This window comes from Phoca vitulina, unplaced genomic scaffold, assembly GCF_004348235.1.
Source record: "Phoca vitulina isolate PV1807 unplaced genomic scaffold, GSC_HSeal_1.0 scaffold77, whole genome shotgun sequence".
Taxonomy (NCBI): Eukaryota; Metazoa; Chordata; class Mammalia; order Carnivora; family Phocidae; genus Phoca; species Phoca vitulina.
This window is the reverse complement of record NW_022589780.1, coordinates 5,094,452-5,122,451: the sequence shown is the minus strand read 5'-3', so window position 1 is coordinate 5,122,451 and position 28,000 is coordinate 5,094,452. Positions and strand designations below refer to the sequence as shown.

At 39.2% G+C, this 28,000-nt stretch overlaps 1 protein-coding gene across 3 annotated transcripts in view; it reads left to right on the top strand.

Moving 5' to 3' along the window:
- Nucleotides 1-28,000, top strand: part of HEPH (hephaestin) — an 88,990-nt gene that overhangs the window by 35,203 nt on the left and 25,787 nt on the right. For all 3 annotated transcript variants that reach the window (XM_032393857.1, XM_032393858.1, XM_032393856.1), the window contains 4 exons: nucleotides 2,268-2,480; nucleotides 7,933-8,146; nucleotides 10,101-10,240; nucleotides 11,228-11,359. In XM_032393857.1, the coding sequence (XP_032249748.1) occupies nucleotides 2,268-2,480; nucleotides 7,933-8,146; nucleotides 10,101-10,240; nucleotides 11,228-11,359 (699 nt within the window). The remainder of the gene's footprint in view (nucleotides 1-2,267; nucleotides 2,481-7,932; nucleotides 8,147-10,100; nucleotides 10,241-11,227; nucleotides 11,360-28,000) is intronic.

The following is a 28,000-nucleotide window of genomic DNA, read 5'->3' as shown; positions in this document are numbered from 1 at the left end:
ACCCAAGACATGAGCTAGATTGAAGAATTAAACCTAAGGCAACAGATCTTATATTTAGCACTTGGTTGTGCTGTGTCCTGTGTTACACAGTATGGGGGACACTGGAAAAATGTGTTGTGAAATGAGGATTGAAAACAGGAAAACCACTAGAGAGTGAGGAGAGAAAGCTGGAATGATGCCTTTCCAGTCTTATCTTATTCTCCTTTATTGACCACTACCCATGCTCCTCAACTCCATACTCCAGCCAAATGGGGCTGTTTTTTCTCTATATAGACATACCTTGTGCTTTTCTGACTTCATGCCTTTACAATGCTTTGCTCTCCAGTTGAAATGCCTCTCTTTACATTTTTGCCCTTAGCCTGTGGAAATTCTTTCCATTCTCTAAGGTCCTACTCAAAAGCTACTTTATCCATGTAACCATTTTTTTATCACCCAATCCCAGAATGATGACATCCTTTTCTGAACCACTATTGCATTTTATCAGAATATTTTAATATCATGTTCTATATAGTTATCTGTTACACAGCTTTTCACCTGCTAGAGTGTAGTCTCCTTAAATGTATTGTTTGTTGCTTATCTCTGTATTATCTATGCTTTCTAATACATAGTAAATGTTTATTGAACAAGTGAACTATCAAATTAATGAGTAGGTATGTAGGTGGGTGAGTGAGTGAATGGGAAGACATGGTCCCAGTTTGCAAAGAGCTCCCAGCATTTGCAATGAAATGATACTAACACACATGAAATAATTATAGAACAATCCAAGATCAACTATAATTAAATGCTAAATTATGTAGAACAGGTTTCAAGTGACATGGAGTTCACAGGAGAATATTAATGAAGAACAAACCAATTAAAGGATTCCTGGAAAAAAGGAGTGCTTGAGCTGGGGTTCAAAGGCTAAATAGGTTTGCAATTAGACATTACAGGAAAAGGAAGCAGAATCAGGAGATTAGCAATGTTATCAACAGCATCTAGGGGAATTACCAAGTAGGGTTACTTATTAAAGGTGGTTCCAGTGGATGTGGGGACATTGAAAAGGGGTCAGCTTTAAGCAGGCCTCCCTGTATTTTCAAGAGGAGTATGGAAGATGGGAGGGAGTCATGAATGAGTGTGTTGTCTTATGACTCCATCTCTTGGTTCTCATCACTAGTCAGTTATATCAGCTGGAAAAAGTAAACCAATCCTGTGAACAAAGTTCATTTCAATATGAACTTATGAAGCACCTGGGTAGTACCAGGCAACATGCAAGGCGACTGGGCAGTCACACTTATACAGAAAAAATGTGATTCCTGCTAGGTCAATCTAGTGTGGGAGATAGATTTGTAAGTAAATCATTGGACTGTGTGCTCTGCAGTAAGTGATATGGAAGAAAATTTTTTTTGGGGGGGGGAGTTTCTTGGAAATGAGAGAGAGAGAAAGAGAGAGGAGGTGACATTTGAACTTCACATGGGAGGTGATATTTGAACTGGGGCATGATGTATGAGTAATAGTTTTCTGTAGAGGGACCAGAGGGAAAATTTATTCCAGGCAGAGGAAACAACATGTGAAAACTCAATATGTGTTTTGTACACACCTAACATGTTTAAGGCCTTGGGGATGCAGAGACAAATAAAACTCACAGCAATGGTGTCTACCTGTGTATGAGGGGGTTGGGAGGATAGACTGCAGGCAGGGGTGCCAGGGAGAGGACTTTTGCAGAAGTTCAAGCCAGAAGTGATGAGGGCTAGAACCTGGGCAGTAACTGCAAAGTGGGAAAAAAAAGAGAGAGAGAGATTGAAAGATGAATATGGAAGCTTGGGGGAACCCCAGTACTTTATGGAGGGATGGAGAACAAGAACAAGATGAAGGAGGAACAATCAGAAAGGAGGTAAGAGAACCAGGAATGTGTGGTGCTATAGAAGCCAAGGGAGGAGAATTTCAAGAGAGTGGAAATAGTAGAGGCTGGTACCCTTGTGTATGCATGTGTGTAAGGAGTTCTGGTAGTGGAAAAAAGTTCAGTTTTGCAAGAATTTGAAGTGTGGTAGAGGAGGGACAGGAGGTGAGGTCAGAAAGGCGAGTTGGACTCTCATCTCAAAGAGGCAGATCTTCATAAGTACAACTAAAGTGGCTTAGGGAAGAAGGCAGAAGAGTTAATGACTCAGAAATTTCAAGTTGTGGGAAACCCTAGTACAGAGCTGATGCTATGCTGCTGGCCAGTGCCTGAATATTCTGGTCTCATCTTCTTGTTCTGTTTTATGTTTTTTTTTTTTTTTTTTTTTCTCCAGCCATTAATGGGTTTCTGTTCTCTAACCTGCCCAGCCTGGACATGTGCAAGGGAGACACAGTGGCCTGGCACCTGCTTGGCCTGGGCACAGAGACTGATGTGCATGGGGTCATGTTCCAGGGCAACACTGTGAAGCTTCGGGGCATGAGGAAGAGTGCAGCCATGCTGTTTCCTCATACCTTTGTCATGGCCATCATGCAGCCTGACAATGCTGGTAAGTGCCTTAACAGCTGGCCGTAGGCTGAGAGGCTCTGTTGGGCATGGATGAGAGGGGCTGGTGAAAAGAAAAGAAGACATGTTGAGGGTATATGGGAAGTTTTCAAAACACTCTTGTTTTCTCTCTCCTCAATGTGCACTCTGTATTCTGGTTATTTGGATTTTTCTCTTAGCTGCAGACAGAAAGTAAAGAGCTGAGAAAGCTCTTTTCTGGAACAATGGGGAAGAAGTAGGGATGTTGCCCAGCATCAGGGCAATTCTCATATAGGTAGAGGGTGGACTTGCCTGTGTAGTCCCATGGCTATGTAGAAATTTTATAGATACAGTCCTTGTACTGGGAGGGAGGTCCAGGAGATATACCTATAAGTGCTTTAAACTCTGATATTCTGTGAGAATTTCTACCACCTTCTGGTGGGAGTGGGGTGCAGTGTGCTGTGACAGTTTCAGCCCTGGAATCAGAGCATAAAAACTTTTAGTCCAAGCACTTTCATTAATTTGCTATTTAATTTTGGTCTAACCAACCCCCACTCTGTGGCTGCATCTCCTCCTTCTTTTCTTTCTCTGTCCCACTCCCTTACCTCCCTCCCTCACCTTCCTTTCCTAGTTTCCCCTTTCCTCCCTCCTTTCTTTCATTTCTCTCCCTGCCTCTCTCCCCCACCCTCTCTCCCTCTCCCATTTCTCCTCTTTCTCTCTCCCTTCCCCTCATTTCCCTATCTTTCTTTCATGAAAAACCAAAATTGAGTAGAACGTTTCTTTAGATTCCATCTATGTCTGACATTTTATCATGTAACAGTTACTTTGGTAAATACACATATGTAATTAAGCAGCTTTGCAGATGACTTAAAAACACCACGATAAATATTCAACATTTTGTATACTGGATGCTTACAGTTATGTTTAGCAAACTAGAAAAACAAATACCCAGAAAAAATGCAGCAAAGTGTTAAGAATGTTTGAGTCCTGTGGGTTTATTGGTGATTTTTTATCCTCTTTTTGCTTTGCTTTAAATTTTAATAAGTTTATATTGCATTTAATAGAAATTAACAATTGTATTTAAAAATATTATCTTACATACCTCAGCTCTTCCAATAAAACTAATGATACTAGAACTTTAATAGATAGGAAAATTGGCAGATAAAAAGCTAGGGCTTGTAATGTGTTATTTTCCACCAAATTCATGTTAGAGTTCTCAACAGCAAAGAGAAGAATTTATTATTTATAATTGCCCTAGTCCTTCAGGGTGTCTTTCCTTTCTTTCCCCATTGGAACTTTCTTTATTCGTTATTCCCCTCTTCCCCACCCCCTTTTTAATCTTCTTTTCTTTCCACTGCTCCTTTTTCCTGCCCTCTCTCATTTTTCCTCTTCCTCTTTCATCATCTTTTTCTTTTTCTTATCTCTTTTTATCTCTCATTTCTTATTCCTCTTCTCGTTCATTGTTTCCTTCCTTTACTTCCATCTATTTTTTCTCCATCTTACTTTTGTCTTTTCTTCTTTTCATTTTCTTCTTGCATTCATTCTTCTCTCCCTTTTTTCTCTTTCTCTTTTCCTTCCCTCCCCTCTCTTTTCTCCTTTTTCCCTTTTTTTCTTCCTTTGATTTTTCCCTCTTTTTTGGCTTCCCTTCTCTCCATTTCCCTCCTTTCTTTATTTCTCTTTCTTTGTCTCCCTTTCTCTCTCTTTTTTTAAAGATTTTATTTATTTATTTGAGAGAGAGAGAGAGAGAGCACATGAGAGGGGGGAGGGTCAGAGGGAGAAGCAGACTCCCTGCTGAGCAAGGAGCCCGATGCGGGACTCGATCCTGGGACTCCAGGATCATGACCTGAGCCAAAGGCAGTCGCTTAACCAACTGAGTCACCCAGGCAGCCTCCCTTTCTCTCTTTTTAAATTTATTTTCCTTTTCCTTATCTCCTGTTTTCTTTTTTTCCCTTTTCCTTCAATCTGTATGTTTTCTTTCCTCCTCTGTCTTCCTCTATTTTTCCTTATTTTTTATTCCTTACTTCTTTTTATTTTCCCTTTATTTTACAATAACATTTTCACAAAACATAGTAAATATCTGTTGTCTTCCACTTACTGGTCTAGATACTAGGGATGTGAGGATGAATTAGGCAGCTCACAGTTAGTGTGAAAGGGAGATGATGATACAATCTTGCCAAGAGCTATAGTAACACACAGGAAACTATAACAAATTCTGCCTGACTTGTGTAGTAAAGCTTCCCTAGAGAAGCAGGCATTTAAACTGATCATCTGAGGAAGAGTAAACTGTCACCACGCACAGAAAGGGGATGGTTGGTGAAGAGGGTGTTGTTATAAGCAGTAGGAAACTTATGGACAGTGACTTGGAAGCAGCATCTGCCTGAAGAAGTTACACAAACTGATTTTATTCAGTGACCCTCAACTCAAGGTGGTATACTAAAAGGTGTTTGAAATGTGTGGAGGTCATTTTAGTTGTCACAATGACTGGGGATATGGAGGGGATGATACTATTATTTAGATAGTGGGAGTCAGAAATGATAAAACTTTCATCAATATGTAGGGCAGTCTTAAACAGTGAAGAATAATCCCACGCAAAATGCTAATAGCAGCCCTGTGAAGGAATAATGAGAAATAAGCCTTAAGAGGAGGCAAAGTAGGAGGCTACTGCAAGAGGTGATAAGAGCCTGCCAATGGGTGGAAGCAATAAGGATGGGCAGAAGGGGTGGAGTTAAGGGATATTTGAGAAAGAAATTATGGAACTTTGCTGAGGGGCTGAGCAAGAAGAAAAGATGCCTGAAGTTTCTGGCTTGTGCACTATATATATGGTGACAACCATTAACTAAATGAGCAAGTACAGAAACAAGGGCAGGATAGTAAGGTTTGGGTAGAAAGTATTCATTTTAGGGCATGTCAAGTTTTAAGTTCCTGGTGAAATCCAGGTGGTGTGGATTTTACAGTAGGTAGTTACGGGTAGAAATGTAAAGGTTGGAGAAGAAGTCCAGGTTAGTGAGTTTGAGTGTTCTCATAGTTCAAGTCCATAAGTTGTAAAGTGATAGGAAAGAAAACTTAAAGCAGAAATCAACATTTAAGAGGTACAAGTGAGAAGAGAAGCCAAAATAAGGAAACAGAAAAGAATTTGTCAAAGAGTTAGGAGGAAACTCAGGTTTCAAAAACAGAAGAGTACTGAAAGAGTGGCTTGGATAATAATATCCATATGAGAAAATTTAGATGATGTACTAACTAGTCCAAAGGCACATGACTTCCCAGAATGCCTTCTTTTTTGTTCTCATCCCCTTCAGTGATCATCAGATTTTCTTCTCCACATCAATCCCTGAGCTATGAGTTTTGGGCAGCTTTTACAACCACTCATTTGCACACACATTCATTCACTCAAAACATATTTATTGCACACCTTCAATGTGCTAAAACTGGGGAAGAAAGGTGAAAAAAATAGAATGATTCTTACTCTCTGGGAAGATCCACAATAAGAACATCAAAACACATACATAAAACAATAAGATAATTTTAGATTGTGATATAGATCACGAAGGAAATAAAATGTAGTGTTGTGATAAAATGATAGGGGCATTACTTTAGAGAGGATGTTCAGGGAAGACCTCTCCAAGAATGTGATATTTACACTGAGACCTAAATAATGAGGAGGAAGGAGCGATATAAAGTTTTCTAAGGAGAACATTTCAAACAGAGGGACCAACAAGCACAAATGTCCAAAGGTGGGAACAAGCATGGCTTTTCAAGGGTCAGAGTGAAAGATCAGTAGTGTCGGATTGTAGTAAGCTAAGAAAAAGATCGACATAAAATGAGGTTGGCAAGATTCATATGTGGGGTCTTATAGACCATAGTTAGGAGCTTGGTTTGCATTCTGAGTATGAATGAAGCATTTGAAACAAAGGAACAATGTGCTCTGGATCATATTTTTTAAAGAGGGCCTTGAATCCTGTGTGGAAAATGGTTGAAAAGGGAAGGGGAAGAAGCAGAGAAGACAGTTGGGAGACTGTTGAAGTTTTCCATGTGAGAGACGACGGTGGTTTTGACTGGCGGAGGGAGAGTGAAAATGGGAGGATAATTTGCAAGGAAAAGCCAATAGGATTTACTGATGGAATAGATGTGGAAGGGTAGGAGATATAGAAGAGTTGGGAAGTAGTTGTGGAAAGAAAAGAGTAGATTCTTTCAAGAAGTCTATAAACTAGTGGAAAAGACTGTTTTGTAAAAAGAGGAGTACTTAGTCTTTAATCATGTGGTTTAGGTGTAAAGTGTATTAAGAGTAGGGAGGCCAAGAATGTAAAGGTCAGTGTGAGCCAGAATAGTCATGGAGAGATTTCTGGAAGAGATGAAACATGAATTTGATCTTGGAGAATGAGTGAGCTCTGTAGATATTTGTGGGAGGGTTGGACAGGTACATTCCAGGAAGGGAGCAACAACATGAGTGAAAATTCCAATATATAAATGAGATATGTGATAAGGGATGTCTGGGACAAATTTAGTTGGATCACTGGTTGAATTTGGAACTGAGTCATAGTTTGCAGCTAGTTCACAGAGGCCTTTACAAGCCAGGAAAAAAGAGTTTGTAGTGATGGTATAGGCAGTGGGCAGCAAGTGAAGGAATGATGAAAATAAATGTTCTAAGAAAGTCAACTCTCCTGATCAACATTCTATGAGCCTTAATGTCCTTGACATTAAGAAACCCGAGGCTCTAGGCATTTCTAGGCAGCTCCACAGCCCTGATATTTAAGACTGATATCCAAACATTTTATTGTAAAAACTGAAGGAAAGCCACTCCAAAGCCCTCTGATATAAGCATCCCGATAGTCAAGAAGTATTTTTTTTTTTTAATCTATTTAACCACACCTTTATTTCTTTGGTACTTTGTAAAAAAGAGAGAAAACTGGTCAATGCATTTTTTGGAATAATAATTATTACAGATCCATTTACTTATTTATAACTTTATTTATTAAAATTTTCTATGCAATATGCTAAGCAATGTGTACATATTATTGTGTTTAATTCTAAAACAACCCAGTGAAATAAGTAAAATGATCCCCATTGTACCATGAGGGAACTGAAACATACAGAGGCTTAAAAATTACTTCAAGGTCATATAGCTAACAAGTTGTCAGGTAGGGTGACCAACTATCCCAGTTTGCTCAGAACTGAGCAGTTTCCACAGGGATATGGGACTTCCAGTGATAAAACTGGGAAAGCCTTGGGTTAACAGGGAGGAGTTGGCCTTCCTAATGGCAGAGTTTAGTTTTAAACCTAAACAATGTAGCTTTGGAGCCAGAACTGTTAACCTCTGTGCTCACTGCTCTCAATAAACTTGTAATAATCTTTTATCCAAAGCATAGAACCTTATCTGAAACTACCCACTCTCTACAGTATGCCTAGAAAGAGGCAGGAAATCCCCCAGGTGCTACACAGGGATATTCAGATTCAGGTTTTGCTCTCTGTTCCTTCCTTAGGGATATTTGAAATTTACTGCCAAGCAGGCAGCCATAGAGAATCAGGGATGAAAGCAGTCTATAATGTCTCCCAGTGTCCTGGCCATCAAGCCAATGATCACCAACGATACCAGGCTGCAAGAATCTACTACATCATGGCAGAAGAGGTGGAGTGGGACTATTGCCCTGACAGGAGCTGGGAACTGGAATGGCACAACCAGTCTGAGAAGGACAGGTAAGGTTTCAGAAAATAAGAGATCACACTTTCAGAGACTCTGGACATTTTGCAGATGAGGAAGATACTGAAATACTGAGAAAAGGAGACACTTATCTAAGGTAACCTGATAAGATACCAGCAAATCTGGAACAGGTGCTAGGATGCAGATAAGCTGGAACTCAGTGCTTCTTCTATATTACTATACTGTGGGTCTGAAGTAAAAGACCTTATCCATAACTTCATACTCTTAATCTTTGCCTCTTTTCCTCTGGTTGCTGGTAGCATCTACAGCAAAATTTAGATTTTATAGAGGTCTTACTCAAAAGACTGAACACCCCAAGCTTACCTGTCACTTGATAAAATGTCACTAAGGTACAGGCTAAGCTGTATAGCAGAAAAAATCCAACATAGAGTAGTTTGAGTGAGTTAGAATTTTATTTCTTGCTCAAATAATAGTATAAATATGAGCTGCCCAGGGCTTGTAGGTAAACTAATCATCCATAATACTTTCTTTCATCTTGGAAACTAAGATGCCTATGCTAGTTGTAGTCATTCCCAGCAATCACAAAAGGGGAAAGCAGTCCAGGGCAAGCAGCAGTATCTGTTAGGTAATGACCTAAAAGTTATATACATCACTTTCTTTCATAACCCATCATCCTAAACTTATTAATGTGGCCGTACCTAGCTGCAAGAAAGTCTAGGACTTGGGGAGGTTGGAGGGTGGGGCAAAATGAATGAAGTAGAGTGGGATATACAAGCTTCCAATTATGCAATAAATAAGTCATGGAAATAAGGCACAGCATAAGGAATGTAGTCAATGATTTTGTAATAAAGATGTACTGGGGCAGATGGTAGCTACACTTGTGGTGAACATAGCACAAATGTATACATTTATCAAATCATTGTGTTGTACATATGAAGCTAATGTAGCATTGTATGTCAACCATACTAAAAAATAAAACCTGGAAAATATAATCTGTATTACATGGTTATGTGGTCATGTACTCAGCTAAAATCTAGGTGATTCTATTACTAAAAAGGAAGGGGAGGAGAATGGAAACTGAAGTACAGCTTAACAATTTCCACTACAATTTATTTTTGGTACTCTCACAACTCTTTAGCAATTCCTGTCTTTTATGTTGGTTGTTGAATGTTGAAGTCTTCTTGCTAACTTCTTCTGAAACCTAGAGAAAGTGAATTTTCTTCCCTGGGACTTAGTTTGCTCATTAAAGTGATGTGGTATATGATGAATTATTGAACTCTACATCTGAAACTAAGGATGTACTATATGTTGGCTAATTGAATTTAACTAAAAAATAAATAAAATGATGTGGTATAGTTGAAAGAACTTGACTAGAAGGAAATAAGGAAGAAGCAGCAGAGTTGTATCCAAGTGCTAGCTCCCTTTCTGGCTGACAGTATCGATGAAGATAAGTTCTGTCACTTCTGGACCACTGATTCTCCTTCTACCTATCTCATTAGCCTATTGGAAATGTCAAATGATAAAACAAATAATACGATTCTTTGAAAACAGGAAAGCATCCCATAAGGGGGAATCTGTTAAATTTCATTTCCTCCTTACCTCTTTCTATTCCTTGCTCTCCATCAGCAGCAGCAGTTAGTGCTCTCCTTCCACCCTGTACCTTGTCCTTTTGTCAAAATAATTCCATGTGAGACAACACTAAGAATAGAGCTAAAGCCCAGAGTTTCTGATTCTTCTTCCAGTGTTCTTGTCATTGTAATTATTTTACAAATTACAATCTGGATTATGATAAACAAGGACATAAATAGATATTTAAATCTGGCATCTTTATTGCAATTATACAGCCAAACGTGGAAAATCTGACATTAGAAGGAACATGTCTTCTCTTTCTTCTATCTGTGATATGATGTTGGGTCTGACTTAGCTTTGTCATACCTGAAAATGAGGGGTCAAGGCCAGGTGCTGATACCACTCTTTGGATTCCTCTAGTTATGGTCACATCTTCCTGAGCAACCAGAATGGGCTCCTGGGTTCCAGATACAAGAAAGCTGTATTCAGAGAATACACTGATGGTACATTCAAGATCCCTCGGCCAAGGACTGGACCAGAGGAACACTTGGGAATATTAGGTAAGTGAGTTCCTCCTAAGGTCTAGATGCTTATGCTGCTCCTAGGAAGGTTATGTCATATCAGGAAGTCTTCTTCATTTCTTTCTATTAGTTTTTCCTTATGATATAATGGAATTATAGTCATAACTTAAAAATTGGCCATAAAAATAAGCAATCAAAGTGGGGGGACTTATGAATTCTGCTGCAACATGAGCCATATTTTTCCAGAAATCTCTCTAGGGATCTCTGACAGTGAGAGATTTTTTAAAAATACTAAAGGCAGGGAACTTAAAAACATCAAAGAGTAAGAAGAACACTGTACAGGGAATAAGTATTACCCTTGCACCCCAGTTTAATTATTGATGCCGTTTCTTCACTTTTGTAGGGGCCAGTGAGTTTCCTCATTCTTGTCCTCACACAGAAGAAACCCATTGGCCCTTCCAGGGGCCCATCAGTTTTTTTTGTTTTTTGTGTTTTTTTGTTGTTTTTTTTTTAACTCCGTGCCAAATGCTCAGTCCTTACTGGCAGTGATTCCACAGAGCCTTAATTATCTAGATCCGTGTGATACTAGATATAGATAGATGATGATAGATAGATAGATAGATAGATAGATAGATAGATAGATGATAGATGATAGATAGATGATAGGTAGATTGATGATAGATAGATAGATAGATAGATAGATAGATAGATAGATAGATGATAGATAGATAGATAGATAGATGATAGATAGATAAATAGATATATGATAGGGATTTGGTGTGGGAAAATTGGGATATTTGGAGGTACAATCTTCTTGTTGAAGTATCCTCATCCTGTAGGTGCCAGTATCAGTTTATGGGCTTCTGACTTTAAAAAAAAAAAAATGAAACTAGTCATGATTTTAATTTTAATGACTGAAACCCCTAATTCTAGGGAGCTTGTGTGTATGTCCTTTTCTTCAATGCCTTTAGTATCCTTGTTCCACTACTCCACTAATGAGACTTCCCCTTCTTTTGCATATATTAGGTCCACTTCTCAGAGGAGAGGTTGGTGATATCCTAACTGTGGTGTTCAAGAATAATGCCAGCCGCCCCTACTCTGTGCATGCCCATGGAGTGCTAGAATCAAGCACTGGTTGGCCACTGGCTGCTGCACCTGGTAAGTGGGAACACATAGTTGAAGGGACGAAGGTTGTGTAGCACTTCGGCTTCAGCTCCATGGCTTGCTCCTTTCTTCTTTTTTTTTTTTTTTTTAATTGCTCTTTGAGAATTTAAATAAGAATATTAACCAGGACAAAGTCACAGCCTGAATAGGTCTCTATGAAATACTCATTTTCAATCTCAGAACAGGGTACATATCTTAGGTCTTTAGTTTGACCAGACATCCTTAATACTGGCCACACATGGAGCCTTCTACTGGACTTTACCCTGAATACAGATTGAGCTTCTAACTCTCTCTAGATCTGAAATTAACCTTGGCTATAGTCTGAGTTTCTAATCATGGCTAGAGAGTGACCTGTCCCACACCACAAACTGATCCTTAAGCTCAGTCATTGATAAGGTTATTGCCTTCTTATTATAGACTAAATTTTAACCCTGGTCATATACTAAATTTTTAATACTAAAATGTAGGGTGGACATAATCTTGACCACATTGTCTTCCATTCATTTATTCATTGAATAAATGCTTACTGGCAGCCTAGTTGGTGAAGACACAATTTCATTTTATTTTTTTTAAGATTTTATTTATTTATTTGAGAGAGAGAGAGTTAGAGAGAGAGAGAGAAGGAGCAGGAAGAGGGGCAGAGGGAGAAGCAGACTCCCCACTGAGCAGGGAGCCTGGTGTGGGGCTCGATCCCAGGACCCTGGGATCATGACCTGAGCCAAAGGCAGACACTCAACCGACTGAGCCACCCAGGTGTCCCAGAGACAATTTTAGAAGTTATGGATGTAGTGGAAAAAGTACATGTTCCTACTTTTAAAAAGAAGCGATTATGATAGAGAGACAAGTAAACTTGTAATTGTAATGCAGTGTCTTATGTGTTAATAGGAGTTCTTAAAATATGCCAGAAATGTATAGCAAAGGGTACCTAGGAGGACAGCTAGGATGGTAGCATAGTAGGAGGACCCAAGTCTCCTCTTGTCCCTTGAACAAAACCAGATAATTGTTGGATCATTCTGAATACCTAAGAGATCAGCCTGAGGATAGACAGGACAAATTCCACAAATAGAGGGGGAGAAGAGGCCTCATTGAAGAAGGCAAGAAGTACAGAGATACAGTTTGGGAGAGATATGGATCATGTATTCTGCAGAGGGGAAGGAGCCCTGGTCACAGAGAAAGGCACATGAGAGTGGAGCACACAGGGTAATGCAAAAGGAGAACACATCCCCCAAAGCCATTGGCTGGAAAAAAGAGAGGGGCTGATTTTCATGTGTTTTTGCAACAAACAGGGCTTGGAGACTGGAGTTTTAAAGGTCAGCAGGCACCTTAGGCATGCAGGGGAAAGATTGTTTGCTCTTCTTGGAGCACATCTGTGAGAGGTGGTCTTCACAAAGATGCCTCTTTGGGGACAAAAGAGCCACCGGGTGCCATATCACTCCCTTGCCCCTTCATATAGGCACAGAGCCACCTGCCAAGGGCACTTTGGTCCAACATACACTGCTTAGCCTGCTTGCTCCAAGTCCCATGCCCCTGTGCTTTGGTGCAACTACCTGTCTTGGATAAACCTGCATCAGTCCCAGCACAGCAAGACCCTCCCAAGAAGACCAGTGAAGGCCCCCACCCACACGCCATGTTCCTAAAGTTTGGAGTTTTAAAAGTCAGCAGGCTTGGCAGGAATAGAGACTGGAAGGCACTGAGCTGCTCCTAGAGAGAAGGCAGGACAACAACCCAGAGACAGCATGAAAACGGTGATCTGAAAAACACCTGGGATGCACAGGGGGAGATTATTTGCTCTTCTGGAAGTGATTTCCTAAAAGCAGCAAGCAAGGAAACCCCCCTGCTGGGACAAAGGAACTGACTGTTGCTATTGCCTTACCCCACCCCTCAACATAAGCACAGAACCACCTGCACTAGTATCTGCACATTGCACAGCACTGACACTGGCTGCCTAACCTGCTTACACCAAGTCCCACAAATATGCACTCTACCAGTACTGCCCTTCTTGGTCAAACTTGACTAACTCCCAGTGGAGTGGGCCCCTTCCCCAGACCAGCAGAAATCCCCACCCACACCATGTATCCCAAACAGAGATTTTTGCAAAGCTTCAGTTCTGGTGGAAGAAGCATCAGGTCTAATTTAACAAGTGGACCAGTGTACACCTAGATAAAACTCACCACATTCTGGCCAAGGTCCAAATGCTGTCCTATGCAGGCAAGGAGAGCCTCTGTAGAGGACTGGCCTGAAGGATAGAGCAGCCAAAACACAGCAGCAGAGTGCACACAACACACATCCCTGAAGTGTCAGGCCCTGGACACTATATGACCTCTTCTTTATAAAGCCATTTGTCTCAGGAATAAGGAACATAACAGGATTTTCTAACACATGGAAGATAGTGACTTAGACAAAATGCCAAGATGGGGGAATTCATCCCAAATGAAACAAGATAGGGTCATGGCCAGAGATATAATCAAAACCAATGTAAGTGACATGCCTGATGGAGAATTTAAAGCAACAATGGCAAGGATACTCACTGGATTTGAGAAAAGAATGGAAGACTTTAGGGGACCCTTAATGCAGAGATAAAAGAGTTAACAAAGAATCAGTCAGAAACGAAAAACACAAAATAATGAAATGAATGAAATGAAAAACAGACTGTATGTAATGAACATAAGGATAGAAGCAGCAAAGGAACAAATGAGTGATATTGAAGATAAAATAATGGAAAATAATGAAGCTAAACAAAAGAGAGAAAGAAGAATTATGGAACATGAGAATAGACTTACAGGGGCGCCTGGGTGGCTCAGATGGTTAAGCGTCTGCCTTCGGCTCAGGTCATGATCCCAGGGTCCTGGGATCAAGTCCCACATTGGGCTCCCTGCTCCTTGGGAACCTGCTTCTCCCTCTGCCTCTCTCTCTCTGTCTCTCATGAATAAATAAATAAAATCTTTAAAAAAAAGAGAGAGAATAGACTTACAGTCAGTGATGCCATCAAACATAATAACATTTATAACATAGGACCCCCAGAAGAAGAAGAAGAAGAGAGAGGAAAGAGGGCAGAAAATTTATTTGAGGAAATTATAGCTGAAAACTTCCCTAATCTGGGGAAGGAGACAGACAGCCAAATCCAAGAAGCACAGAGAACTCCCATTAAAATCAACAAAAGTAGGCCAATACCAAAACACATTGTAATTAAATTTGAAAAATATAGTGATACAGAAAAAAGTCCTAACAGCAGAAAGACAAAGGAAGTCCCTAACTTAAAAGGGAAGAGCTATCTAAGCTACAGATCTCTCCACAGAAAGTTGGCAAGCCAGAAGGGCATGATATATTCAAAGTGCTGAATGGAAAAAAAAAATCTGCAGCCAAGAATACCCTATACAGCAATATTATCATTCAGAATAGAAGGAGAGATAAAGAGTTTTTAGACAAATAATAACTAAAGAAGACTGTAACCACTAAACCAGCCCCGCAAGAAATATTAAAGGGGACCTTTTGGGTGGGAAGAAAAGTACAAAGGTGACAAGAAAATAAATGATCAGAGAAAATATCCAGAAAAAAATTGACAAAAGAAGTAATAAAATGGCCATAAAAACATCTCTATCAGTAATAACTCTGAATGTGAATGGACTAAACAGTCCAATCAAAAGACATAAGGTGTCAGAATGGATAAAAAACCAAGACCCATATATATGCTGCCTACACTCATTTTAGACCTAAAGACACCTGCAAATTGAAAGGGAGGGAATGGAGAAACATTTACCATGTGAATGGATTAAAAAAAAAAAAAATCTGGAGGAGCAATACATAAAGAATTAGACTTTAAAACAAAGACTGTAACAAGAGATGAAGAAGGGGACTATCCAACAAGAAGATCTAGCAATTGTAAATATTTATGCCTCCAATTTGGGTGCACCCAAATATATTAAACAATAACAAACATGAAGGAACGCATTGATAATAATACAATAATAGTAGGGGATTTTAACACCCCACTTATAGCAATGGACAGATCATCTAAGCAGAAAATTAACAGGGAAACAATGGCTTTGAATGACATACTGGACCAGATGGACTTATATTCAGAACATTTCATCCTAAAACAGCAAAATACACATTCTTTTCAAGTGCACATGGGACATTCTCCAGAATAGACCACACGCTAGATCACAAATCAGGCCTCAAACTGTAGAAAAAGATTGAGACAATACCATACATATTTGTGGATCACAGTTCTATGATATTTGAAGTCAACCACAAGAAAAAAATTGAAAAGGTCACAAATACATGGAGGTTAAACAACATGCTACTAAAGAATGAATGGGTCACCAGGATATCAAAGAAGAAATTTTAAAAAATACATGGAAACAAATGGAAATGAAACCACAGTTCTCCAAAAACTTTGTGATGCAGCAAAACTGGGTCTAAAGGGGAAGTATATAGCAGTAGAGGCCTGTCTCAAAAAGCAAGAAAAATCTCAAATAAACAACCTAATGTTACATCTAGAGGAGTTACAGAAAGAATAAGAAATGAAGCCTAAAGTCAGCAGAAGGAAAATAATAAATATTAGAGCAGAAATAAATGATATAGAAACAAACAAAACAAAAACAAAAACAATAAGACAGATCAATGAAACCAGGAACTGGTTCATTGAAAAAAATTAATAAAATTGATAAAATTCTATCCAGACTTATCAAAAAGAAAAGAGAAAGGAGCCAAATAAATAAAATCACAAAAATAGGGGAGAAATAAGAACCAACACCACAGAAATACAAACAATTATAAGAGAATATGATTAAAAAAAAAAAAAACTATACGTGAACAAATTGAACAACCTGGAAGAAACAGGTAAATTCCTAGAAACATATAAACTACTAAACTGAAACAGGAAGAAATAGAAAATTCAAACAATAGAATAACCAGCAATGAAATTGAATCAGTAATCAAAAATCTCCCAACAAACAGCTCCTGGGTAGCACAGTTGGTTCGTCATCCAACTCTTGGCTTCAGCTCAGGTCATGATCTCTCAGCTGTGAGATTGAGCCCCATGTGAGGCTCCGCACTCAGTGAGAAGTCTCCTTCAAACTCTTTCTCCCTCTCCCCCCATCTCTTCCTGCTCAAATTCTCTCTCTCTCTCATGAATAAATAAATTCTTTAAAAAAAAAATCTCCCAACAAACAAAAGTCCATGGTCAGATGGCTTCACAGGTGAATTCTACCAAACATATAAAGAAAAGTTAATACCGGGACGCCTGGGTGGCTCAGTCGGTTAAGTGGCTGCCTTCAGCTCAGGTCATGATCTCAGGGTCCTGGGATCGAGTCCCGCATCTCCCTGCTCAGTGGGAGCCTGCTTCTCCCTGTCCCTCTGCTTGTGCTCTGTCAAATAAATAAAATCTTAAAAAAAAAAAAGAAAGAAAGAAAAGTTAATACCTATTCTTCTCAAACTGTTCCAAAAATAGAAATGGAGGGAAAACTTCCAAATTCTTTCTATGAGGCCAGCATTAACCTAATACCAAAACTAGAAAAAGAATCCACAAAAAAAGTAAAGTATAGGCCAATATCCCTGATATTGGCAAAAATCCTCAATAAAATACTAGCGGAACAAATCCAACAGTACATTAAATAAATCATTCACCATGATCAAGTGGGATTTATTCCTGGGCTGCAAGTATGGTTCAATATTTGCAAATCAATTAACATGATACTCCACATTAATAAAGGAAAGGATAAGAAACAAATGATTCTCTCAATAGATACATAAAATGTATTTGACAAAGTAATACATCCATTCATGATAAAAACCCTCAAAAAGTAGGTTTACAGGGAACATACTTCAACATAATAAAGGACATGTACAAAAAAACCCACAGCTAATATGCTCAATGGGGAAAAACTTAGAACTTTTCCTCTATAGTCAGGAACAAGACAGGGATGTCCATTCTCATCACTGTTACTTAACATAGTACTGGAAGTCTTACCCTCAGTAATCAAACAGCGACAACAACAACAAAAAATAAAAGACATCCAAATCAGCAAGGAAGAAGTCAAAATTTCACTATTTGCAGATCACATGATACTCTATAGAAAACCCAAAATACTCCACCAAAAATTTGTTAGAACTGATACACAAATTCAGCAAAGTCACAGAAAACAAAATCAATGCACAGAAATCTGTTGCATTTCTATACACCAAAAATGAAGCAGTAGAAAGAGAAATCAAGGAATCAATCCCATTTACTATTGCACTAAAAACAATGAGATACCTAGGAATAAACCTAACCAAAGAGGCAAAAGATCTGTACTCTGAAAACTATAAAGCACTGATGAAATAAATTGAAGATGACACAAAGAAATGGAAAAACATCCCATGCTCACTGATTGGAAGAACATGTGAACAAGTTGCTATGGTACTGGCACAAAACAGACACATAGAACAATGGAACAGAATAGAAAAGCCAGAAATGAATCCCTAACTGTATGGTAAATTAATCTTTGACAAGGCAGGAAAGAATATCCAATGGAAAAAAAGACAGTCTCATCCATAAATGGTGTTGGGAAAATTGGACAGCAACATTCAAAACTTTGACATCACCCTTAGCAACTTCTTACTAGATATGTCTCCTGAGGCAAGGGAAACAAAACCAAAAATAAACTGTTGGGACTTCATCAAGATAAAAATCTGCACAATGAAGGAAACAATCCACAAACTAAAAGTCAACCTACAGAATGGGAGAAGATATTTACAAATGACATATTTGATAAATGGTTTGTGTGCAAAATATATGAAGAACTTATCTCAACACCCTAAAACAATCCAGTTAATAAATGGGCAAAAGACATGAATAGACCTTTTTTCAGAGAAGACATACAGATGGCTAACAGATGCATGGAAAGATGATCAACATCTCTCATCATCAGGGAAATATAAATCACAACTCCATTGAGATATCACCTCACACCAGTCAGAATGGCTAAAATTAACAACAGAAGAAACAACAGGTGTTGGCAAGGATGCAGAGAAAGGGGAGCACTCTTAGACTGTTGGTGGGAATGCAAAGTGATGCAGCTATTCTGAAAAACAGGATGGTGGTTCCTCAAAAAGTTAAAAATGGAACTACCCTATAATCCAGCAATTGCACTACTAGCTATTTACCCAATGGTTACAAAAATACAAATTCAAAAGGATATACGCACCTGGATGTTTATAGTAGCATTGTCAACAATAACAAAATTATGGAAAGAGCCCAAATGTCCATCAACTGAGGAGTGGATAAAGATGTGGTATATATACAATACATACCATAAAAAATGGTGTCTTGTCATTTACAATGATGTGGATGGAGGTAGAGGGTATTATACTAAGCAAAATGAGTCAGTCAGAGAAAGACAAACACCATATGATTTCACTCACATGTGGAATTGAAGAAACAAAACAAATGAACATAGGGGAAAAAAAGAGAGGCAAACCAAGAAACAGGCTCTCAATTATAGAGAACAAACTGATGGTTACCAGAGGGGAGGTGGGCAGAAAGATGGGTTAAATAGGTGATGGGTAGTAAGGGGGCACTTGCTATGATCTCATAGCATAGATTTGAAAGGCATCAATATTTAAGTAGTAATTGAAGGCAAAGTAATGAACACAGTTGCCACAGAAGAGTTCATTAAATGAGATCATAAGAATCCTGGGATAAGACCCCAAGGAAGGCCAATGTTTAAGGGAGGTAGTGATTGAAAAATAAGCCTGAGAAAAAGTGAGCAAGACATTAGAAGGAAAACCAGGAGAAGATGATATCAAAGGTGTTAAGAAGAAGATCATTTTAAGGATGAAAAGATCAACAGTTTCAGTTGCTTCTGAGAGGTTAAATAGGAATGGAAAATTTTCCACTGGATATAGCAATAGAGGAGAGGCTGGTTGTTTTAATAAATTGGTGGAAAAGAAGCCAGATTAGAATGGACTAAAATGTAATTGGAAGATGTGGGAGTGGAAACAGCAAGTGCAGTTTAATTTTGACAGGTAGAGCAATTTCAGGTGATGAAAAGGTTTGGGGTTTGGCTAAGGGATAAAATAAAATGGAGATGAAAGACACTGGAATTGAGGATATCAAGGAACTGATAAACTAGAGTGTTGGATGAGTTATCGATATAGACTTTGAAGTCACTCAGAAGAATGGTGGAGATTGGGGTAAAAAGGAAGATCCAACAATAAAATCGTCAATAAATGACTAAAAGAAAAGTAAGAATGCATTGGAAGCAGGAAATGCAGTTAGAATTGTTGTAATAATCCATACAAGTGATGATAATGACTTAAAGGTGGTAGAAAATGATGACTGAGAGAATTACTTGGGTTTGAGAGTCATTAGGAAGAATCAATAAGATATGGTGATTGATAGTCGAGGGGATGAGGGAGTTGGTTGGGTTATGGTTAATAAGCAGATTCTAGGATTAAGTACCTGGATAGTGGTACCACGCACAAAGAAAGTAAATACAGAAAACAAGGGGTGTTGTTGTTTATTTGTTTAGTGGGGAAAGATAATAAGGTTGTTTTATAACATCTTGAATGTGAGGTATCTGTAAGGCATCCAGGTGGAAATTAGAGTGCTTATAAGAATATGAGGTTATACTTAATTTGAGTATGGGCTTGCAATTTGGAAGAGACACTTACGTATCAGTGTAAAATATGTAATTTTAAAGAGTTGACACCACAAAATATAAAAGATATTATAAATGCACATAATATAATCTATACATGCCAGATTTCTTTTTTAAAGATTTTTATTTTATTAGACCGAGAGAGCACAAGCAGGGGAGCAGCAGGCAGAGGCAGAGGGAGAAGCAGACAAACCACTGAGCAGAGAGTCTGATGTGGGGCTTGATCCCAGAACCATGGGATCTTGACCTGAGCCAAAGGCAGCTGCTTCACTAACTGAGCAACCCAGGCACCCCGGATTTACTTTTTTAAGTTTTTATTTAAATTCCAGTTAATTGGGATGCCTGGGTGGCTCAGTCTCTTAAGTGGCTCCCTTTGGCTCAGGTCATGATCCCAGGGTCCTGGGACAGAGTCCCGCATTGGGCTCCTTGCTCCATGGGGAGCCTGCTTCTCTCTCTTCCTGCTGCTCTCCCTGCTTGTGCTCTCTCTCTCTGACAAATAAATAAATAAATAAAATCTTAAAAAAAAAAAATTCCAGTTAGTTAATATGCAGTGTAATGTTAGTTTCAGGTGTACGTTACAGTGATTCAACACTTCCATACATTACCCCGTGCTCATCATGACAAGTAAACTCATAAACCCCATCACCTTTTTAACCCATCCCCCCACACACCTCCCCTCTGGGAGCCATCAGTTTGTTTTCCACAGTTAAGAGTCTGTTTCATGGTTTGCCTCTCTCTTTTTGTCCCTTTGCCCATTTGTTTCTAAATTCCACATGAGTGAAACAATATACTATTTGTCTTTCTCTGGATGATTTATTTCATGTACCATAATGCTCTCTAGCTCCATTCATGACCTTGCAAATGACAAGATTTCACTCTTTTTTATGGCCGAGTAATATTCCGTGTGTGTGTGTGTGTGTGTGTGTGTGTGTGTGTGTATGTGTGTGTGTGTGTGTACATCTTCTTTATCCATTCATCAGGTGATACACATTTGGGCTCTTTCCATAATCTGGCTATTGTAGATAATACTGCTATAAACATCAGAGTGCATGTATCCCTTTGAATTAGTGTTTTTGTATTCTTTGGGTAAATACATAATAGAGCAATTGCAGGATCATAGGGTAGATCGATTTTTAACTTTTTAAATTTTGTTCTGTTTTAAAGAGGGAGGGAGGGAGGGACAGAAGGAGAGATAGAGAGAGAATCTTAAGCAGGCTCCACGCCCAACCCAGAGCCCAACATGGGGCTGGATCTCACAACCCTGAGATCATGACCAGGGTGAAAATCAAAAGTTGGATGATTATCCAACTGAGCCACACATGTTCCCCCTATTTTTAACTTTTTGAGGAACCTCCATACTGTTTTCCAGTTTTCCAGACTGACTGCACCAGTTTGGATTCCCACCAACAGTGTATGAGGATTCCACATTCTTCACATCCTTGCTAACACCTGCTGTTTCCTCTGTTGTTGAATTTACCCAATCTGACTGGTGTAAAGTGCTATCTCATTTTAGACTTGATTTGTATTTCCCTGATAAATGATAATGAGGATCTCTTCATGTGTCTGTTGGCTATCTAGATGTCTTCTTTGGAAAAATGCCTATTCATGACTTCTGCCCATTTTTATTTTTATGTTTTTATTTAATTTTATTATGTTACATTAGTTACCATACAGTACATCATTAGATTTTGACGGAGTGTTCCATGATTTATTATTTTCGAATAACACCCAGTGATGGACCAACACCCTTGGTGATCATGGCTCCATGCAATACGTGCCCTCCTTAATACCCATCACCCGGCTAACCCATTCCCCGACCCCCCTTCCCTCTAAAACCCTCAGTTTGTTTCTCAGAGTCCATAGCCTCTCATGGTTCGTCTCCCCCTCCGATTCCCCCCCCCTTCATTTTTCCCTTCCTTCTCCTAATGTCCTCCATACTATTCCTTATGTTTCACAAATAAGTGAAACCATATGATAATTGACTTTCTCTACTTGACTTATGTCACTTAGCATAATCTCCTCCAGTCCCATCCATGTTGATGTAAAAGTTGGGTATTCATCCTTTCTGATGGCTAATATTCCATTGTATATATGGACCACATCTTCTTTATCCATTCATCTGTTGAAGGGCATCTCGGCTCTTTCCACAGTTTGGCTATTGCGGACATTGCTGCTATGAACATTGGGGTGCATATGACCTTTCTTTTTACTGCACCTGTGTCTTTGGGGTAAATACCCAGTAGTGCAATTCCTGGGTCATAGGGTAGCTCTATTTTTAGTTTTTTGAGGCACCTCCACACTGTTTTCCAAAGTGGATGTACTAACTTGCATTCCCACCACCAGTGTAAGAGGGTTCTGCTTTCTCCACAACCTCTCCAAAATTTGTTGTTTCTTGCCATGTCAATTTTTGCCCTTCTAACTGGTGTAAGGTGGTATCTCAATGTGGTTTTGATTTGAATTTCCCTGATGGCTAATGATGATGAACATGTTTGCATGTGTCTGTTAGCCATTTGTATGTCTTCTTTTGAAAAGTGTCTGTTCATGTCTTCTGCCCATTTTTTGACTTGATTACTTGTTTTTTGGGTGTTGAGTTTGAGAAGTTCTCTATAGATCTTGGATATCAGCCCTTTGTCTGTAGTGTCATTTGCAAAAATCTTCTCCCATTCTGTGGGTTGCCTCTTTGTTTTGTTGACTGTTTCCTTTGTTGTGCAGAAGCTTTTTATCTTAAGTCCCAAAAGTTCATTTTCGCTTTTGTTTCCCTTGCCTTTGGAAATGTATCTTGGAAGAAGTTGCTGTGACCCATGTCAAAGAGGTTACTGCCTATGTTCTCCTCTAGGATTTTGATAGATTCCTGTCTCACATGGAGGTCTTTCATCCATTTTGAGTTTATCTTTGTGTATGGAGTAAAAGAATGGTCGGGTTTCATTCTTCTGTATATAGCTGTCCAATTTTCCCAGCACCATTTATTGAAGAGACAGTCTTTTTTCCATTGAATATTTTCTCCTGCTTTGTCAAAGATTATTTGACCATAGAGGTGAAGGTCAATATCTGGGCTCTCTATTCTGTTCCATTGGCCTATATGTCTGTTTTTGTGCCAGTACCATGCCATCTTGGTGATCACGGCTTTGTAATATAGCTTGAATTCAGGCAACATGATGCCCCCAGCTTTGTTTTTCTTTTTCAACATTTCCTTGGCGATTCGGGGTCTTTTCTGATTCCATACAAATTTTAGTATTGTTTGTTCCAGCACTTTGAAAAATGTCAAAAATGTCATTGGAATTTTGATCGGGATTGCATTGAAGGTATAGATTGCTCTGGGCAGCATAGACATTTTAACAATATTTATTCTTCCGATCCATGAGCATAGATTGTTTTTCCATCTTTTTGTGTCTTCTTCAATTTCTTTCATGAGTGTTCTGTAGTTCCCAGAGTATAGGGGTATAGATCCTTTACCTCTTTGGTTAGTTTTATTCCAAGGTATCTTATGGTTTTTGGTGCTATTGTAAATGGAATCGATTCTCTAATTTCTCTTTCTATAGTTACATTGTCAGGGTATAAGAAAGCAACTGATTTCTGTGCATTGATTTTGTATCCTGCCACATTACTGAATTGCTGTATGAATTCTGGTAATTTGGGGGTGGGGTCTTTTGGGTTTTGCACATAAAGTATGTCACCTGCAAAGAGAGAGTTTGACTTCCTCTTTGCCAATTTGAATACTTTTTTATTTCTTTTTGTTGTCTGATTGCTGTTGCTAGGACTTCTAACTACTATGTTGAAGAATAGTGGCGAGAGTGGGCATCCTTGTCATGTTTCTGATCTTAAGGGAAAGGCTCTCAGCTTTTCTCCATTGAGAATTATTTTCACTGTGGGTTTTCTATAGATGGATTTTATGAAATTGAGGAATGTTCCCTCTATCCCTATATTCTGAAGAGTTTTAATCAGGAAAGGATGCTGTATTTTGTCAGATGCTTTTTCTGCATCAATTGAGAGGCCCATATCATTCTTCTCTCTCCTATAATCAGTGTGTTCTATCACATTGATTGATTTCTGAATGTTGAACCACCCTTGCATCCCAGGGAAAAATCCCACTTGGTCGTGGTGGATGATCCTTTTAATGTACTGCTGGATCCTATTAGGTAGGATTTTGTTGAGGATTTTGGAATCCATTTTCATCAGGGATATCGGTCTGAAATTCTCCTTTTTGATGAGGTCTTTGCCTGATTTGGGATCAAGGTAATGCTGGCCTCACAGAAGAGTCTAGAAGCTTTCCTTCTGTTTCTATTTTTTGAAACAACTTCAGTAGAATAGGCATTATTTCTTCTTTGAATGTTTGGTAGAATTCCCCAGGGAACACATCCGGCCCTGGACTCTTGTTTTTTGGAAGGTTTTGTTCACTGCTTCAGTCTTGTAACCGGTTATTGGTCTATTCAGGTTGTCAATTTCTTCCTGTTTCAGTCTTGGTAGTTTATAGGTTTCCTGGAAGGCATCCATTTTTTCCAGGTTGTTCAGTTTATTGGCATATAGTTGTTGATAATAATTTCTAATAATTGTTTCTATTTCATTGGTGTTAGTCGTGATCTCTCCCCTTTGGTTCATCATTTCAGTAATTTGGGTCCTTTCTCTTTTCTTTTGGATAAGTCTGGCCAGTGGTTTATCGATCTTATTAATTCTTTCAAAGAACCAGCTTCTGGTTTCCTTGATCTGATCTACTGTTTTTCTGGTTTCTAATTCATTGATCTATGCTCTATTATTAATTATTTATTTTCTAATGTGTGGCTTAGGCATCATTTGTTGCTTTTTCTCTAGTTCTTTAAGGTGTAGAGATAGTTGGTGAATTCGGGATTTTTCTATTTTTTTGGAGTGAGGCTTGGATGGCTATGTATTTCCCCCTTAGGACTGCCTTTGCAGCATCCCATAGGTTTTGGACCAATGTGTTTTCATTCTATTGGTTTCCGTGAATAGTTTAAGTTCTTCTTTGATTTCTTGGTTGACCCAAACATTCTTAAGCAGAATGGCCTTTAGCTTCCAAGTGTTTGAATTTCTTCCAATTTTTTTCTTGTGATTGGGTTCCCATTTTAAAGTGTTATGGTCTGAGAAAATGCAGGGAATAAACTCAATCTTTTGGTATCGGTTGAGACCTGATTTGTGACCCAGTATGTGGTCTATTCTGGAGAAAGTTCCATGTGAGCTCGAGAAAAATGAGTATTCTGTTGTTTTAGGGTGGAATATTCTGTATATACCTATGAGGTCCATCTGGTCCAGTGTGTCATTCAAAGCTCTTGTTTCTTTGTTGATTTTCTGCTTAGATGACCTGTCTATTGCTGAGTGTGGAGTATTGAAGTCTCCTACAATTAACGTATTATTATCAATATGACTCTTTATTTTCGTTAACAGTTGACTTATGTAGTTTTCTGCTCCCATGTTGGGGGCATATTTACAATTTTTAGGTCTTCTTGTTGGATAGACACTTTAAGAATGATGTAATGTCCTTCTGTGTCTCTAACTACAGTCTTTGGCTTACAATCTAATTTGTCTGATACGAGAATTGTTACCCCAGCTTTCTTTTCAGATCCATTAGCATGGACGATGGATCTCCATCCCTTCACTTTCATCCTGGATGTATCTTTAGGTTCAAAATGTGTATCTTATAGGCAGTATATAGATGGGTCCTGTCTTTTTATCCAGTCTGCAACCCTGTGCCATTTTATGGGAGCATTAGGCCATTCATGTTGAAAGTGATTATTGAAAGATATGAATTTATTCTCATCATGTTGCCTGTGAAGTACTTGCATCTACAGATTGTAAATTTCCTTTCTATATCACTCTTGGGGTCTTTCTCCTTTTATAGAACCCCCTTAATATTTCTTGCAGGGCCACCTTAGTGGTCACATATTATTTCAGCTTCTGCCAGTCCTGGAAGCTCTGTACCTCTCCATCTATTCTAAATGACAGCCTTGCCAGATAAAGTATTCTTGGCTGCATGTTCTTCTCATTTAGTACCCTGAATATGTCTTGCCAGGCCTTTCTGGCTTGCCAGTTCTCTGTGGATAGGTCTCACGTTATTCTGATGCTCCTCCCTCTTTACATAAGGAATCTCTTCCCCCTAACTGCCCTTAAGACGGTTTCCTTGGTTCTAAGATTTGTGAGTTTTACTATTACATGCTGGGTGTTGGCCTGTTTTCCCTGATCTTGGGAGGGGTCCTCTCTGCCTTTAGGACGCGAATGTTTGTTTCATTTCCCAGATTAGGGAAGTTCTCAGCTACAATTTGCTCAAATATATCTTTTAGTCCTCTCTCTCTCTCCACCCCCTCAAGGATTCCAATAATTCTGACATTGGAGCATTTCATGGTGTCACTATTTCTCTCTTTCTGTTTTCATGGATTTTAAACTGTTTCTCCCAGGCCTCCTTGTTTTCCTTCTTTTCTATCAGTTTGTGTTCTAGATCACTAATTCGTTCTTCTGCCTCGTTTACCCTCGCTGTTAGAGTATCTAGATTAGATTGGATCTCAATGATTAAGTTTTGCCAGTTCAGCTTAATTTCTGCCCTTGGAAACTCTATGTTGCCATTAATCTATTTCTCCATTCTAACTATCATCTTCATAACTATTAACTTGAAGTCTATCTGACATCTTGCTTATGTAGATATCTATTAGGTCTGAGGGAGAGGCTATAGTCTCTGGGTCTTTTGTTTGTTGGGAGTTCCTCCTCCTAGTCATTTTGTTGAGTTGTGTTTGAGGGGATGTACAGTTGAAAATATTAAACACAATCCAGGCAAGGTGCACCCTGGGAATATTTGGAGCAATCGGAGAAGCCACCACCATAAAAACCCAACCAAAATGAATTCCAAGAATAAGATTTATAAAGTACAAAAATAAAAAGAAACAAACAAACAAACAAAACCCACAAACAAAGCCAACAAAAAAAAAATGAAAAGAAAAAGGGGGGTGCAGGGAAGGTGGCTATAATTCCTCTATGCAGGCAAGGTAGAGTGTTTCAGCTCTTCCTGGGTGTATTTTTTTCTCTTTGTTAGAGAACAGTACTTCCCAGAGATACAGGGAAATTAAAACTGGTATATATTATACAGATAGTATTGAGTAGGGAAAAAAGGACTACATCTATATCATCTATCTATCTATCTATCTATCTATCTATCTATCTATCTATCATCTATCTATATATTTATAAAGAAAAAAGTATATGTGTGGAAAAGTTCAAGTTAAAAAGTTACTATGGAATATGTTGTATTAAACATCTGGTTGAAATGATAAGTAGGAAAAAAAAGAAAACAGAAGAAGCATAAGAAAGGATTAAAAAAAGAGAGAATAGTTGTATCTAAAAAATACACAGGCCGTGAGGCAACATCAGGAGCTTAATATACTAATTTTCCCCTGGTGTTGGGGTTTTACAATTTTATGGGGACCCTGGGGCTGTTGTCTTCTTGTTCTTCCAGCTTGTCTTCTGGGGGAGGGGTGCTGCATTTTTCAGTCAATCCTGCTTGGGCGGAGTTGCCCTGCCCCCTATCAAGGGGCTGGGCTCTGTGGAAACCTGTTTTTTGGGCTTTTGTTCTCTGGCAGCTTTTTGCACCTTTTCAAAGGGTCAGAGCAAAGGAAAATGTCTGCACCCAGACCTCTGCCCCAGAGGAGAAAAGCTACAGTCTGCTCCTCTCTGAATCTTCCAGAACACAGTCTCCTGCTCTGTAAGTGCCGCTGAAAACCACAGACTCCGACAGGCAGTGCGCACCCCCAGTGATCACCTCAGCTGTGGACCGCGGCCCCGCTTGTCTCTGCCCACTGTGCCACCAACATCTCAAGTGATCCCGGACTGGGCGGGCCCAGGCCACAGCGGGAGCTGTGACTGGCCCCCGGGTCTGTGGGCACAGTTCCAAACCAGGTCCTCTTGAGCATGGGCAGCGAAGGCGGCAGTAGCGGCACTGGCAGCGGCTGCTTCCAGCCCCGTTTCCGCGGGCTCAGGTCCTTGTCGGGTCCTCCCAGAC